The sequence below is a fragment of the Toxorhynchites rutilus genome, chromosome 1, assembly GCF_029784135.1.
Source record: "Toxorhynchites rutilus septentrionalis strain SRP chromosome 1, ASM2978413v1, whole genome shotgun sequence".
NCBI lineage: Eukaryota > Metazoa > Arthropoda > Insecta > Diptera > Culicidae > Toxorhynchites > Toxorhynchites rutilus.
In genome coordinates, this window is record NC_073744.1 from 183,858,847 (window position 1) to 183,874,909 (window position 16,063).

At 39.6% G+C, this 16,063-nt stretch overlaps 1 protein-coding gene and 1 pseudogene across 7 annotated transcripts in view; both read right to left on the bottom strand.

Moving 5' to 3' along the window:
- Positions 1 to 16,063, bottom strand: part of LOC129779187 (G2/mitotic-specific cyclin-B3) — a 35,730-nt gene that overhangs the window by 8,489 nt on the left and 11,178 nt on the right. For 6 of the 7 annotated variants that reach the window (XM_055786523.1, XM_055786499.1, XM_055786516.1 and 3 more), the window contains exon 2: positions 2,275 to 2,787. In XM_055786523.1, coding sequence (XP_055642498.1) covers positions 2,275 to 2,342 — 68 coding nt within the window. In that variant the 5' untranslated portion in view covers positions 2,343 to 2,787. Of the gene's footprint in view, positions 1 to 2,274; positions 2,788 to 2,878; positions 3,050 to 16,063 lie in introns of those variants that run through there. The other variant, XM_055786508.1, reaches the window with a different exon arrangement.
- On the bottom strand, positions 9,772 to 9,852 carry LOC129763776 (U4 spliceosomal RNA; annotated as a pseudogene).

A 16,063-nucleotide genomic window follows, 5' to 3' on the forward strand; every position in this document is an offset into this window, starting at 1 on the left:
TATACACCGAGATCTTTTATCGTTTATCGTTCGATGCTGAAGGATGCCATTTTGAAGCCGAAAGTAATTGGTGAACGAGACCTGGAGAATGTTATGGCATTGCACTTCCGTCCATTAACTTCCATGCCGTTTATATCACACCATTCAGTAATGCCTATAACCCATTTATTTCAACCAATATTCGCCATTTACTATTCTAGCTCAAGAAAAACTAGCGGGAACAAAGTATCACATCGATTATGAATTAGGAACAATCTATATTTTCATGTATTCCAACTGAAATAATCAGATAATAAGCGTGTTCTGTTCCAAAATGGCGAAAAGAACTCACGATGATTGATACGCACAAATATGCCTTTATCTCTCTCGCAAAAATGTTGCTGAGCATAATTCCAGAATTCAGCAGGTTTTCCACGGGATTGGAAAGGACAGTGATCAACTATAGTAAAACCGACTTAATCTCCTACTGATCGAGAATCATTTACGAGTGATTTGAATATTAATAATAATGCCATGCAAAGCCATGGCACAAAATGCGATTGTAATTTAATTGCAACGTGGTTCTGCAGTGATTGTGGCAAGTCCCTTCGATGATATGACAGTTGAAGCGGCCTCGATTTGTGTGTAATATGGTATTATAATGTATTCCATCGCGTCCACTTCTATCGTTTCCTCATGATAAGCGGTCATAGGACTTGAAACATTTTGTACCGAAAGTTTCAATAAATAACTTTTCGCTAGATTGGTCAAGATCAGTCATACATCAACAATGAACCTCATCTTGGAACTCTGAATAACAACTTTTCTGGGTGGACTGCCTCGATTGCTCTGCGAATTCGGAATGCATATTGCACAAAAGTCTCAAATGGAAATCGAACAACGTTCCATATTTCAAAAATCAAACGGAAACGAACCGATGAACCTATGTGTTATTTCGAAAGTTCTGGGATCGCTAAGACTCCTCAATGTTCCAATAATACAATTGTAATTAACATTTCTCACGGATATAACCATTGATTGTAGTCGCATTTTCTGCTTGTTGAACTTTACGATTCCATTGTATTTAGAATTCATGAATTCAGTAAGCAGCGTTTAACTGGTCCAATAAAATGTAAAGAGCAAATAGGCCTTCTCGAAAGTGAGAGTAATTGAAAATCACCACAGTGGAAACATTATCCTATTCTTCGTAACGTATCTTGAGAATGAGCAGTGAACCTTGAAACGATAAAGAGAATCTAAGAAAAAAAAATTCTTTGCTTTGATGGTTTTTTGATATTGCCGCCGATTCAAGTTGCTCATAAATGATGTTCAACGGTTCTCTTCATAATGACACTGTTCTCATTATTTGCATTTTGCAACGAGTTTACTTCTAGTATTCTTCCGGAAATACATCGATAATCATATACAGTAATCATTCGATAACTGAACCTGGTTTAACTGGACTGCTCTTTAACTGGGCGAACGTTAACCCTTTCACGTATAACATCGTGAAAGGGTTAACTAGACCAGCATGTGAAACGTTAAATCAATTCGAAGTTTCCTTCGAAAAAAAAATTTCCTTCGAATTGAATTAACGTTTCACATGCCGGTCCAGTTAGAAAGCAAATGTCGATAACTAGATTTCCTTTCTGGTTCAGTTACCAAATGATTACTGCATTGAGAAGGAATTCCGGTCTTCCAGTTGTTTCAATTAGTTGAAGGTTATAAATTAAGCAGTGGCTTCAATATCAATTCATCAAAATTGTCAATCATATCAAATCTGGAGTTCTGTATTGTATCGACGGAATGTGCCTGATCTTTTCAATGGAATACAGAATGAAAAAGCTTTAGATTCCGTTGTGACGTTCAATGATTAGTCACCAGCCATGGTCGCCTTACGGGCATAGAATGTCCCTATTCTGTTTGATCCTACGTTCACCGCGCGCGGATTTCCAGCTTTGCTTCGAATCATAAGCCAAATAGGATACAAACTGAACATTGAGATCTATATGAGGTCGATATTTTGTCAATGCCACCTCGTTTCATGATATTTGTAACAACAAATATCGGTACAACAGTCACATTTAATGAGTCATTGAATTATAATATATTTAAAAAAAAAAGAACTGAAAACAAACATTTTAATGGAACGCCGCATCCACCTCCATATTATTTTTAGGGGTTGCAAAGTTAAAATTTTGGGAGCCACTTAACTATGCTAATCGCTATCATCGTAGAACTCAAAGTGGCTTTGGTATTAGAGCAAGAATATAATACTCAAACATTGAAAATTACCTCGTTGTGATGGTTTTTCTGAGCGTTGGCAGCAGGGCAGTCGTTTCATTCTGTTTCGCTGGAGCCATTTTCGTTCCAGGCTTGTACCAAAGCTTCTAAAATCTACCTCCTTCGCGCTGTTTTGTCTTACTTTTCGCTTCGCTTAACAATAAGACGTTTACAGGGTCCTTCTCTACTCGTGGGATAGTCTCAGCTGATGAATCTTCCGCTTAAACGGTGTCTCGTGTGTTCAAACTGCCTCCGTCGATTATTGCCTGATTCCTTACTTATAAACATAAAGTGTTTTGTGCTAACTGCTTTTGGACAATTTTTTCCACTCGACTAGCCACAAATATTGCATCGATCTTCCCTGAGTGGCAGCTTGACAGCTGAGATTATTTATTCGTCGGCTCCTGAGATATTCCGTTTTCAACGCCGCTCACTTGGATCTTAAGCACATTCGCGTACGCACATATAGATTGTTTCAATTATTTCCGACACTCAACTACACCGTTTCACGATTGCGCTTGGAGTCTGAAACAATAGGATAGAAAATGGGTATTTTGTTAGCACTTGCTTTACTTATTAAAAACAGGAACACAGATTTATTCATATTATCACGCACCTCCGCCAGTAACAGAACTAGTACAAACAATAACAACAACAACAAAAACAATAGAAAACAAAAAACAACGAGGAAACAAACAATATCAACAACGAAGGAGTTCAGTAAGATTATCCAGCGTCACCAACAACAGACAGCCATCGCACAGCGAGCGCTACCAACAACTGTTCTCTTCTAATCAAGGACCTTAGGTCGGGGCGCGCGATTGTTGTTTGTGTGTTCTACGTAGAAAGCCTCTCCTGTAGCACCATAATACACACGACAAACGCACACAGCGCGAAAGGATCCGTTACAAGGCGTTTGTTTGAGCAGGATGGCTGCTTCAACTGACTTGCCATCTGTCAAATCGAGAGAATAAGGCACCCCTAACCGAACGGACATAACCGAAAAATTCGTCCACTCTATATACTGAAGAAGGTAGCGCGAAGGATCAAGAAATTATTCTTCGTGTTCTTCGATTCCTTCTTCAGCGCTTCTTTTGCTCTCTCTTCGGGCTGCCTGCGCGGGTACATGTACCGGCAGCATGCTGCTGCACATGCAAGGACTTGTTACGCGCCAATCCAAGGCAGCGCACGCAACAAATACATGCCTCAGGGGGAGATGCCTCAGACAGACGATATGGGAAGCGGGGTAACGATGATGATGATGATGCATTGTTAAACAGTTTACGCTGACGATCATCAACCGTGGATAAGGATGGTGAGGATAGAAGAGTCGACTTTTGTTCTCGAGTTTCTTTGCCTTTTGATGGTTGGTGAAACCGGGCTCAAGGATATTTTGGCGCGGTGAATGGGGTGGTGCTATGCAGTTGATTTTGAGGCATTCGAAGAATGACTCGAAGTGATTTTCTTCCATCCTACGAAACAGTGCTGTCTGTCTCTGAGTTGCGCTGTGTATTGTTATGTAACAGATATATAGGCGCCTCGACGAATGGGGTTTGGTGCAATGTAGCTCGCCTGGCCCTGAAGGGCACTGAACCATTCAATATTTCATCGGATTTTCTGAATTTCTCATGCTCTCAATAGAGTTCTTGTTAGACGTTGTTGAACCTATAATGCTTCGTTCTTTACCAATATAGCGTTGCAATGAACGATTCACGAGGCTTCGTCACGCAGATCTTGGTTTTATTTTTCTATTCCACTCACGATGATTAATTATCATACATTCGTTATTTGATATTGTCTTGTTATTACCGCTTTTTGAAATTGTTTCTTTTTAATAACCTTCTAAACGTTTCTCGGTCGGTCCGACTTCTTATATGAGTCGTTTCCACAAGACGCTACCTTGGCGGTAATACCAAATCCTTTGTATTTTTTTTTCGAGAAACATATCGGCTGCTAACGAAATCAAAAATGATATTCACTTCACATCGGTTTTATTGCAACATTAGATCGAGTCGATTCGACATTTACAACATCCTCTCTCATCTGAAGAAAGAAGAGAGCGAGAGGTTCCTGTCGCCCGACCGCCATTCCGTACATTGGACCAGAAGGTAGGATCAATCGATCAAACGGTGAAGTAAGGCGGAGATTTTTATGTGGAAGCGACCGGGTACTTTATGTCCCCCTGCAGGGAGGTCAGCAATGACGATAAATATATCTCCCACGCCAAGTTCCAGAAGAAGCTAACGATCAGCGAAAAGGGAATGTTCAAGCATCTGTTCTTTTCTTCAATGCTTGCGGTGAACGGAGAGATCTACAGTACGAATTTCCTGCCCGAAGTTGTCGCCTTTATTATGAAGAACTACGCCAAGACGGATGCCGTTTTCCGGACCTGGCTTCGGCCTATTATTCCAATAGATGATTGGAGGACCACATTTACAATAGCCAAAATTATTAAGCGAACCTAAAACGGAGGATCTACTCCAATAATTTCGTGACCAAACCAGATAAGCATATGATCCCCCAGCAAGGATTGATTTTTTCCATTGAATTATCTTTTGTAGTTTTTTACTCGTTATCCGAGTTAAATTCATTTTTAATACATGCGTACAACGAGAGAAGAAGAAAGAGATAGAGAAATAGAGAGAAAGAGAGAAAGGAATAGAGACAGAAAGAGAAAGGAACAACGAAAAAGGAGAGGAAGAGAGAAAAAGAGATTAGAGACAGGGAAAGAGAAAGAAAGCACCAGGGGAGAGAGGAATAGAGATAGAGAAAGCGAAAAGGAGAGAGGAATAGGTATAGAGAAAAAAAAGAAAGAAAAAGAGAGAGCGCCAGAGGAGAGAGGAATAGAGCTAAAAAAGAGACAGAGAAAGATCGAAAAACAGAGAAAGGGACAGAGAAAAAGAGAGAAATAGAGGGAAAGAAAAAGACAGAGAAAAAGAAAGAGAAAAAAGACCAAAAAAAAGTAAGAAAAAGGAAAAACAGAAACAAATAGAGAGAGACAGAAAGAGTAAGCGAGAGAGAGAGAGAGAGAGAGCGAAAGAGAGAAAGTGTGAAAAAAAGAGGAAAATAAAGAGGAAAAGAGAGAAAGGAAAAGACAGTAGAAAAGAGAAGAAGAGAGGAAGGGAAAGAGAAATAGAAAGAAAGAGAGAGGGAAAAAGGGAAAAAGGGAAAGAGAAATAGAGAAAGAGAGGGAAAGAGAAATAGAGAGAGAGGGAAAGAGAAATAGAGAGAGAGAGAGGGAAAGAGAAATAGAGAGAGAGGGAAAGAGAAATAGAGAGAGAGAGAGGGAAAGAGAAATAGAGAGAGAGGGAAAGAGAAATAGAGAGAGAGAGGAAAAAAGAAATAGAGAGAGAGGGAAAGAGAAATAGAGAGAGAGGAGGAAAGAGAAATAGAGAGAGAGGAGGGAAGAGAAATAGAGAGAGAGGGGGAAAGAGAAATAGAGAGAGAGAGGGGGAAAGAGAAATAGAGAGAGTGGGAAAGAGAAATAGAGAGAGAGGGAAAGAGAAATAGAGAGAGAGGGGGAAAGAGAAATAGAGAGAGAGGGGGAAAGAGAAATAGAGAGAGAGAGAGGGAAAGAGAAATAGAGAGAGAGAGAGGGACAGAGAAATAGAGAGAGAGAGGGAAAGAGAAATAGAGAGAGAGAGGGAAAGAGAAATAGAGAGAGAGGGAAAGAGAAATAGAGAGAGAGGGGGAAAGAGAAATAGAGAGAGAGAGAGAGGGAAAGAGAAATAGAGAGAGAGAGAGGGAAAGAGAAATAGAGAGAGAGGGAAAGAGAAATAGAGAGAGAGGGAAAGAGAAATAGAAAGAGAGAGAGGGAAAGAGAAATAGAAAGAGAGAGAGGGAAAGAGAAATAGAGAGAGAGAGAGGGAAAGAGAAATAGAGAGAGAGGGAAAGAGAAATAGAGAGAGAGAGAGAGAGGGAAAGAGAAATAGAGAGAGAGAGAGAGAGAGGGAAAGAGAAATAGAGAGAGAGAGAGAGGGAAAGAGAAATAGAGAGAGAGAGAGAGAGGAAAAGAGAAATAGAGAGAGAGAGGGAAAGAGAAATAGAGAGAGAGAGGGAAAGAGAAATAGAGAGAGAGGGAAAGAGAAATAGAGAGAGAGAGAGGGAAAGAGAAATAGAGAGAGAGAGGGAAAGAGAAATAGAGAGAGAGAGAGGGAAAGAGAAATAGAGAGAGAGAGGGAAAGAGAAATAGAGAGAGAGAGAGGAAAAGAGAAATAGAGAGAGAGAGAGGGAAAGAGAAATAGAGAGAGAGAGGGAAAGAGAAATAGAGAGAGAGAGGGAAAGAGAAATAGAGAGAGAGAGAGAAAGAGAAATAGAGAGAGAGAGGGAAAGAGAAATAGAGAGAGAGGGAAAGAGAAATAGAGAGAGAGAGGGAAAGAGAAATAGAAAGAGAGAGAGGGAAAGAGAAATAGAAAGAGAGAGAGGGAAAGAGAAATAGAGAGAGAGAGAAAGAGAAATAGAGAGAGAGGGAAAGAGAAATAGAGAGAGAGGGAAAGAGAAATAGAGAGAGAGAGGGAAAGAGAAATAGAAAGAAAGAGAGGGAAAAGGGGAAAAAGGGAAAGAGAAATAGAGAGAGAGAGGGAAAGAGAAATAGAGAAAGAGAGAGGGAAAGAGAAATAGAGAGAGAGGGGGAAAGAGAAATAGAGAGAGAGAGGGGGAAAGAGAAATAGAGATAGAGAGTGGGAAAGAGAAATAGAGAGAGAGGGGGAAAGAGAAATAGAGAGAGAGAGAGGGAAAGAGAAATAGAGAGAGAGAGAGGAAAAGAGAAATAGAGAGAGAGGGAAAGAGAAATAGAGAGAGAGAGAGGGAAAGAGAAATAGAGAGAGAGAGGGAAAGAGAAATAGAGAGAGAGAGAGGGAAAGAGAAATAGAAAGAGAGAGAGGGAAAGAGGAATAGAAAGAGAGAGAGGGAAAGAGAAATAGAGAGAGAGAGAGGGAAAGAGATATAGAGAGAGAGGGAAAGAGAAATAGAGAGAGAGGGAAAGAGAAATAGAGAGAGAGAGGGAAAGAGAAATAGAGAGAGAGAGGGAAAGAGAAATAGAAAGAAAAAGAGGGAAAAGGGGAAAAAGGGAAAGAGAAATAGAGAGAGAGGGAAAGAGAAATAGAGAAAGAGAGAGGGAAAGAGAAATAGAGAGAGAGGGGGAAAGAGAAATAGAGAGAGAGGGGGAAAGAGAAATAGAGAGAGAGAGTGGGAAAGAGAAATAGAGAGAGAGAGGGAAAGAGAAATAGAGAGAGAGGGGGAAAGAGAAATAGAGAGAGAGAGAGGGAAAGAGAAATAGAGAGAGAGAGAGGGAAAGAGAAATAGAGAGAGAGAGGGAAAGAGAAATAGAGAGAGAGAGGGAAAGAGAAATAGAGAGAGAGAGAGGGAAAGAGAAATAGAGAGAGAGAGGGAAAGAGAAATAGAGAGAGAGAGAGGGAAAGAGAAATAGAGAGAGAGGGGGAAAGAGAAATAGAAAGAGAGAGAGGGAAAGAGAAATAGAAAGAGAGAGGGAAAGAGAAATAGAGAGAGAGAGAGGGAAAGAGAAATAGAGAGAGAGAGGGAAAGAGAAATAGAGAGAGAGAGAGGGAAAGAGAAATAGAAAGAGAGAGAGGGAAAGAGGAATAGAAAGAGAGAGAGGGAAAGAGAAATAGAGAGAGAGAGAGGGAAAGAGATATAGAGAGAGAGGGAAAGAGAAATAGAGAGAGAGGGAAAGAGAAATAGAGAGAGAGAGGGAAAGAGAAATAGAGAGAGAGAGGGAAAGAGAAATAGAAAGAAAAAGAGGGAAAAGGGGAAAAAGGGAAAGAGAAATAGAGAGAGAGGGAAAGAGAAATAGAGAAAGAGAGAGGGAAAGAGAAATAGAGAGAGAGGGGGAAAGAGAAATAGAGAGAGAGAGAGGGAAAGAGAAATAGAGAGAGAGAGAGGGAAAGAGAAATAGAGAGAGAGAGAGGGAAAGAGAAATAGAGAGAGAGAGGGAAAGAGAAATAAAGAGAGAGGGAAAGAGAAATAGAGAAAGAGGGAAAGAGAAATAGAGAGAGAGGGAAAGAGAAATAGAGATAAAGAGAAATGGAGAAAGAGAAATGGAGAAAGAGAAATGAAGAAAGAGAAAGAGAAATGGAGAAAGAGAAAGAGAAATGGAGAGAGAAAGAGAAATGGAGGGAGAGCAAGAGAAATGGAGAGAGAGAGAGAAAGAGAAATAGAGAGATAGAAAGAGAAATGGAGTGAGAGAAACAGAAATGGAGAGAGAGAAAGAGAAATGGAGAGAGCAAGAGAAATGGAGAGAGAGCAAGAGAAATGGAGAGAGGAAGAGAGGAGATAGGAAGAGAGGAGAGAGAAAGAGTGTAGAGAAATAGAAAACGCCAGAGGGTAGTTTCGTTTCGAAAATTTAGGGCTTCCAGCTTTCCAAAAACAAGTTTATTGACTTCTGACTCGGACTTGACTTAACTTTAGTTGTGCGAATATACAGATATAACTACTCCGAACGTTGAACTAAAATAGAAACATATAAGTACAAGGGTTCAGACAAACAAGAACCTTCCGATGAAGCCTGCTTTGTCATGACGTCGTTTCGATGCGTTCATGCAATGTCAGAGCCTACAGCGAGCAAGCTACTTGTCATGTCATACTACTTTCAACTTCTCATTGGCTCTGTTTGAAACCCTCAGACTCAGAAATGCATCTAATGAAAAAATAAAGGGTAATGTCCTCAATTTCCGTCAATTTAAACTTTTACAGGGTGGGAAATCTCAATGCATAGCAGATCGAACAACGTTTAAAGGAATTGTGATCCGATTGGTATGCAATTCATCAGAATATATTTGATCAAAAAGACTTATTAATTTTAAAAAGATCCATAGGAACTTTCCACTTACAAATAGACGCCGAGAGAAACTAGAAGGAAAATGGAAAGTCGCTCAAAACAAATCTTTGTTGAGGAACAGTAGGTAGGGTATAGGTAAATTTACATAGAAATTTCACAAAGATTTTTTTTTCTCTATTATACTGACTTTCAACACATTTCGGCTGGTTCGTCACTTTTACTTCCATTTTTGGAAGAATGTCGGGAGTGAGAACTCGTGATCTCTGCGTGAGAGGTATGGATGTTACCACTACGCCAGATCGCCTCCATTTTACAAAGATAAGTTTCCTATCTTCCAGATATCCACCAAAATAAATTTCTGCAATTTATGCTAACTCCTGAAAGAAGTTTTGATTCTTACCTATTCTATTTTGTATGCCGATGAAACACAACCGATTCAACCAACAACCAAAACGTCTTTTTTTATAAACAATAAACAATAGTCTTCAAGCAGCTAATGGCCGGAAGACATTTGAAGACATTATGAAATATGTGAAGACATTTCAGTATGATAACGTTTGTGAATTTTGAGAGATATTATTTCTATAAAATTCTTAATTGGCCGAAAATATCCTCCAAACGAAGTAGGGCATTTGCTCAGTGTCATTTGCTCGTTTTTTTATCAGTGTCGTTTGTTTACTTTTGTTCTTAGTAATCAACGGTTTACTTTTGTCTCGGATTTTTTTAGTTTCAATTAGCAATTATCGCACCTCGGATAAACCTCATCGGTATCGATATCGCTACTGCGTAAAGTTAGTCTCGGGTTGATTCACTCACTTTTTTCAATTTTTATTTCCTCTAGTATATAGAATGGATTCAACAACAAAGCGATTTTACTTCAAATTTTGGAGAACCATGTGAAGACATTTGCAAAAATCATCTGGCATCCCTGGGTACAGGTGTCCCGTGGCGAAAGGGTTAGTGTGCTTATTTGCAAAATGTCTTTTTATTTTCCTTCTATCATATTGCTCTTATATTGCTATGGCATACATATTATAAACAAACTCACCTCTCGCCTGAGTAAATGCTGTACCAGTAGGGTGGATAGCACATTTTTTGTTATTTTTAAGCTCATTTAATGTAATGAATGAGAATGTCAAAAGATGTGCTAACTATTTGTTTTGGGTATAACATGAATCTTGTGAATTGTAACGTGCGAGTGTCTCAGGGATACTCTCGAATTTCCCGAGATATCGCTCTTGAAGGTATGTGCAACGAGCTGACATAAACACGAGCAGCACGATTTTCTCAAGATTGATTCAACTTCCATGCTTCGACAGTGACAGATATCTATACAACTGGAAGTGGAAGCTAAACGAAACTACTGATAATTGCGCTAAAAACAAAATTTATGAGGGTAAGAATCTCTCCAAAGAGAACAACATCATCCTCCCATCTTGACGCGGCCGACGAGTTTACGACCAATGGTGACTGCCGTGAACAACACCAACAAGGAGATCTATATCTAGGAACGTTTCACTTCGGAAGACGCTGAGATCGAACCGTGTGAGCCGCTGCACGAAATTCACGCTACACAAAACACTGTTCTCTATGAGTTCCTGATGACCACACTGTTCGCTGAGGATATCAACGCACTTGGAGTTTCAGAGCGGAAGGTGTTACGGTACAGTATAGATGGAATACGGAAAATGTTAAAGGCGGTCTGGCTCTAGCCTGCTAGGTAAGGTTATATTTCAGGAAGACAACGCTTCCATTCACGTTCCAAGACAAACCAAAACCTGATTTACTTGAGTGAACTGCCCAGTCTGTAGCCTAGCTTGTAACCCGTTCGAGAGTCTTTGGGGAATGTTGGCTGCGAGAGTTGTCGGCAACGAATCCAAGATCAAAACAGTGAAATTTTAAACTTGAGTACAAAAGAATTAAACAATTTTCAAGAAAAAATATAATTTAGATAAGATGCACAAGGCCTCCTTGGACAGACTTTAAAGGGCATTTCGTGCCCGTGGAACATTGCTTGGAAACCACTGATAAAAAAAACAACTGCATGGCAACATTTCTGATGTTCGATTCTCGATTTAGGTCATCAGCGTCAACATAGCTACCTTCCATCGCTAGAAAGTGTTAAGAACAGTCACAGGAATACAACATGTCAGGTGAATTCGTGGACAAGTAATTCTAAAAACTTCCTGTACAACGTGGCACATGAAATTAGCATCCCGGTGTTATCAAAAAAGCTTCTAGTCAGTGAAAATCTAAAAAGTTGATCATTCGAATCACGTCAGCATTTCATCTTCATCAACGATTAAAAATTGGATAAACAAATCGAACTTCATTCTTTCATGAAGTTCAGGAATTAAATATTTTTCTATTGATAAAAAAAAGTAATCATTTTTCCTTCCTTCTGCGTAATCATCATCCATGTGTACATCATTTTTGTAGACACAAAAACAAAATATTTAAATTTTGTCCGTCTCATACCACCAAAAATGTAACCCATAGAACCAAACATCAGAGAGAACCGATAGAAGGAACAAATGTGGAAGATGCCTTTATATACTTCTGTATGTAGTTGAGGCTGACATCTTTTTCACCGCATCTCCTCAAGAATTCATGCAACAGGCGAACAAAGAATGAACGAAGGGCAGGTAGGGGGAATTGACAGCACACAGCCTGGGTCAGGATTTTCGCGAATGGGAAGCATCAATTTCTGGTTTCTCACCGCACATCGTGTAACAATAATGCCAGCCAACCAACCAGGAATAAATTAAAAATTACAGACAGGCGAACTAATTACGCTCTAGTTAAATAACCATTGTGATGTGTGCATTCTTTATTTGAAAAATGCTTACTCTTCTGGCGAAGAGAACCAGGAAGACTTGGAGAGTTTTACAATCATCCCGACAAGTTCAGTGTCAGAGTTTTGCAATAATAGGGGGATAACTTATCCAAGGATTATTGTTGGTTAAGACATCGGAACAGTATCCATTGCATTCTGGTGGCTCCTGTTGATAGAGCAAGAGTAGATGGTGAGCGTAGAAGAAAAAAAACCGGATCAAGCCGCCAAACTTTCCCATGATTTTGGTAGACCCAAAACTGGCTAACGGTCCCATATGTTGACGACGGTTAAATCGGCACCTCAACCTCAATGCATGTTGACGTACATTTATCGATTGCAATAGCTTGGTCCCTTTCTTGTCTGCTGATCACACATGTACAATCACTTGAAGATTGTCGTGAGGAGCAACAATTTTTCTTATAGTGTGTTCCATATCCCAATAAGGGACAGTATTCATTATATAAGGAGCGCCCAATGCGAATGCTAGACCCGAACTGGAGGTGAATCAGAACGCATCGGGTCGTCTACCTGTGACAGATATTCCGTCCTCCCTCTGTGGTGAGAGAATAAGTGCACCTTGAGTAAACACCGCAACCCTCGATGATGCAGCGGGATGCTTTTTCGCTTCTGTTTGGTCTAGGCCATCTATCGATGGGTATTGATTTGGTGACGTAGGTAAGATGAAATGAGCAACAGCAGCAGCAGCTGCTAAGATTCTCTTTTACCCTTGTCTCAAATCATTTTACTACAAGGAAAAGATTTTTATTTATCACACTTTCAATTAGAGCAGAACTAATACTCATGTAAAATACGATGAAATGAGAGCTAAAATCAACTGGTAAATTATGATGACACAGCGGAGATGGAAGTCAGGAAGTAAGTACATAAACAATACACGTAATTGAGGCAAATCTTTTCATATAATGGAGGATGAAACTTTATGAATGGGAAGCCTCAGGGTAGTGGAAGGAGCAATATGAGGAGGCATGGGAATAGATAATTCAAAACTCTTGATCGAACGCTATCCGAATGCTACAAACAGCTGCTTTAAAACAAATCACATAACAGCGATTTCCTGCCCTAAACAAAGCAACGGATGGAAAATCGATGAAAATCTAAAATATGAAACATTTTCTTTATCAGCCTAAAAATTTACCATAAACTTTGTCTTTGATTAAGGGAGTTGCACGAGTGCTATGTTACAGGAGAAATTAGATTGTGTGGTTTCCCAAATGACATCGATGACTTCCGTTTGTGATGCTCGTAACATATGCATTTTTTTTTTGAAAATAGACTTATTTCGAATGGCGATGAAAAAAAACCTACAAAAAATAATTCAATGGACAAATCTTCTTGTATGCTACATTTGTTATGCCTTCTAAAAAATGATTTGACGCCCTGCCGAGCAACCTTACGGTAGTTGACCGGAACCTTAGCCATGAACGATGGAAAGAAAAATGTCAGCATCCTCTCCAGATCTTTTGTGGCCTTGGCGATCAGATGCATCTCAGTTTGACCACAAAATTGTTGGAGTAAATCCTCCGTTTTTGGTTTTCCCAGCAATTTTCTATCGGTCGCAGCTGGAGGACTTCGGCAGGGTTGACGGACTACGGTACAACGTCTATCTTCAGCCTTCTCCAGTGTTTTGTTGTCAGCCGTTCTTTCTGGGTGATTGTCTGCTGCCCAGATACGGCCGCCCTAGACCGACGCTTCCGCATAAAAATACCCCTTCAGCCATGTATGTACTTGTTCTCAGTTTGGCCGGTTACTCCGACCTCCCGGCCCAAGGCGCGAAACATTGAGACTACCTTGCTCTTGGTCTCCCTCTTCACTTTACGGTTACGCAGCACTGTCCGACCATCAGACCCAGACTTCTTTTCGACGATCTTATTTCTTCGACGCCCTTATTTCTTCAGGAATAGGAAAGTTATAAATGCCGGTTCGGCTATAACCGGCGGAAAACAAGTGTCTCACGATGCCGCACTTTTTCGCGATCTGGAGAGAAACTGACAATACAAACAAGGTACCGGACGCAGTTGTTTCACAGTTTTCGTCAAGACTGCTGCAAATCAACCGATGAGGCCTTTTTTAGAAGCCCCAATAAACGTATGATTTAAGAAAAATTAGGTCCATTCAGTGGCGTAGTGTAAGGGGGCGGAGGGGGCGATCCGCCCCGGGTGTCACTTAGAGGGGTGGTATGAAAATGACATTATTCGAAAGATAAAAGATCTACGAGAGATGATTTTTACTTATTGGCCATAAACACTTGTTTCAATAGCTCAAAACTGCTACCATATGAGGATCAAATCAAGGAGTTCAGTTTTGGTTGAGAAACCAAAACAAAAAGTTGATGGGTCTGGGCGTATGGGCACGGACGAGATCTTGACATAAGACTGTGATTATGTGTAGTAATTGTATTTGAAGTGAGTTTTTTATTGTCCAAAAACTGTAATTTTTTCTCATTTGATACATCAAACGGAAGCCCTGAACAAACTCGTTTCCTGTATGAACTTTAACGGGTTAGATGAGATAACGTGGTAGCATCTGGAACCACATTCTGTTCAGAAATGTAGGCAAAAATACAATTAAACCCATTACTACCCTTTTCTTCTGTTTATTCAATTATGCAGAAGAAGATAAATAGTCATCATGTATCATTTTTAAACGCAAGTCTAAATATATAGATCTATATAAAAATAAGCATAAGTCAAATAAATCTATGACCACAGAAATATATTATAGCTAAAAATAACATTTTCTCCTTCATCGCCACGTTGTCCGGAACATTGTTTGTAATAACTTTATAGCCAGGTGATGTATATTGAATATTCTATGGCCATGAGTGCTCTCTTGGGAGGTTCGCGAGCTGTTGTAGTGAATTGATCTCATTGTGTGCTAAGTTCTGCTTAGGTATAGGAAAGGGAAAGGGTAATAAGCATGTGCATAAATGGGGAGCATAATATAAGGATCGCTACTACTCAAGCTATCATAATCTGATATGCGTGAGTATACCCTTTCGAACTTCTAAATCAGCAGCCAGTTAAATTAAATAATTACATTTCACATAACCAAACAACATGCTCGATATTATGACATCCTACACCCAAAATTGAATTTTAGCTCATGTTTTGTCATCCCAATTTATGACATTAAATGAGACATGACATAACATAACAGAAAATGTCATTACTCACAAATACTGGTAAGCATTTGTATAATATGCATGGAACAGCAATATAAGATTAATACGAGCGAGCAAAACAAAAGACAAATAAGCTTTCCGCATACCTTGCCACATACACGGCCCAGACCGAGATAGATATTGTTCTCCTTCATGCGCTCCTATTTTTCGCTTAGAAAACACTTCCCAACTTTATTTTATAATCAGGTGCAATATTATCACGTATTTGCCGAACAACTGCTGAAGCATCATTAGCCATGTGGATAGCGTGGTCGTGTAAAATAGTTTTGCATTCCAGCTGGCCTTGGTTCGATCTCCATTGACGTCGTATGGGCTTTTTTTTTCGGCACAATCCCAAATGAAATGAGAAAAGAAAACAGAAAGAGATGTACACGCATACATACAAACCATTTTTAAGCTTGTAAAACAGCTCATTATTTGCGCATTTGTCTCTCCAGCACACGAAATGGCATCATTTCTGCCAAAGATGAAATGTTTTCTGCCAACGCTAGTTTGAGTGTAGACCACAATTACATAAATTGTTAGTAGCAAGACCTACACGACGAAAACGTGAATTGAGCACGAATTGATTGAGCAACATACAATACAATAACTGATAAATGCCTATTATCGGTAAATGGAGAATAATTCATTATACGCATCAACTCACATTGTGAGCTAATGCCCGAATTTAGGCAAAAGATTGCTTGTTGCGTCGGAGAGGAAAGCGAGTGGTCAATGCAATCGATAAAAAACATATTCATTTTAATCGTCAAATTGTTAACTTTTCTTACTACATTAACCGTTCATGTTTTAAGCAAAAACAAATTGCTGGATAAATTTCCAAATTTCCTGTCTAATGGTATATAACACAACATTTACCGCAATAACGATTTTGAGTAATATGCGGTTGAAAACTCTTGATAAATCGTTACATTTTTCGTAGAATGAGCTCCCTATATAAAAATCAAAGACATAGTCCTATGTC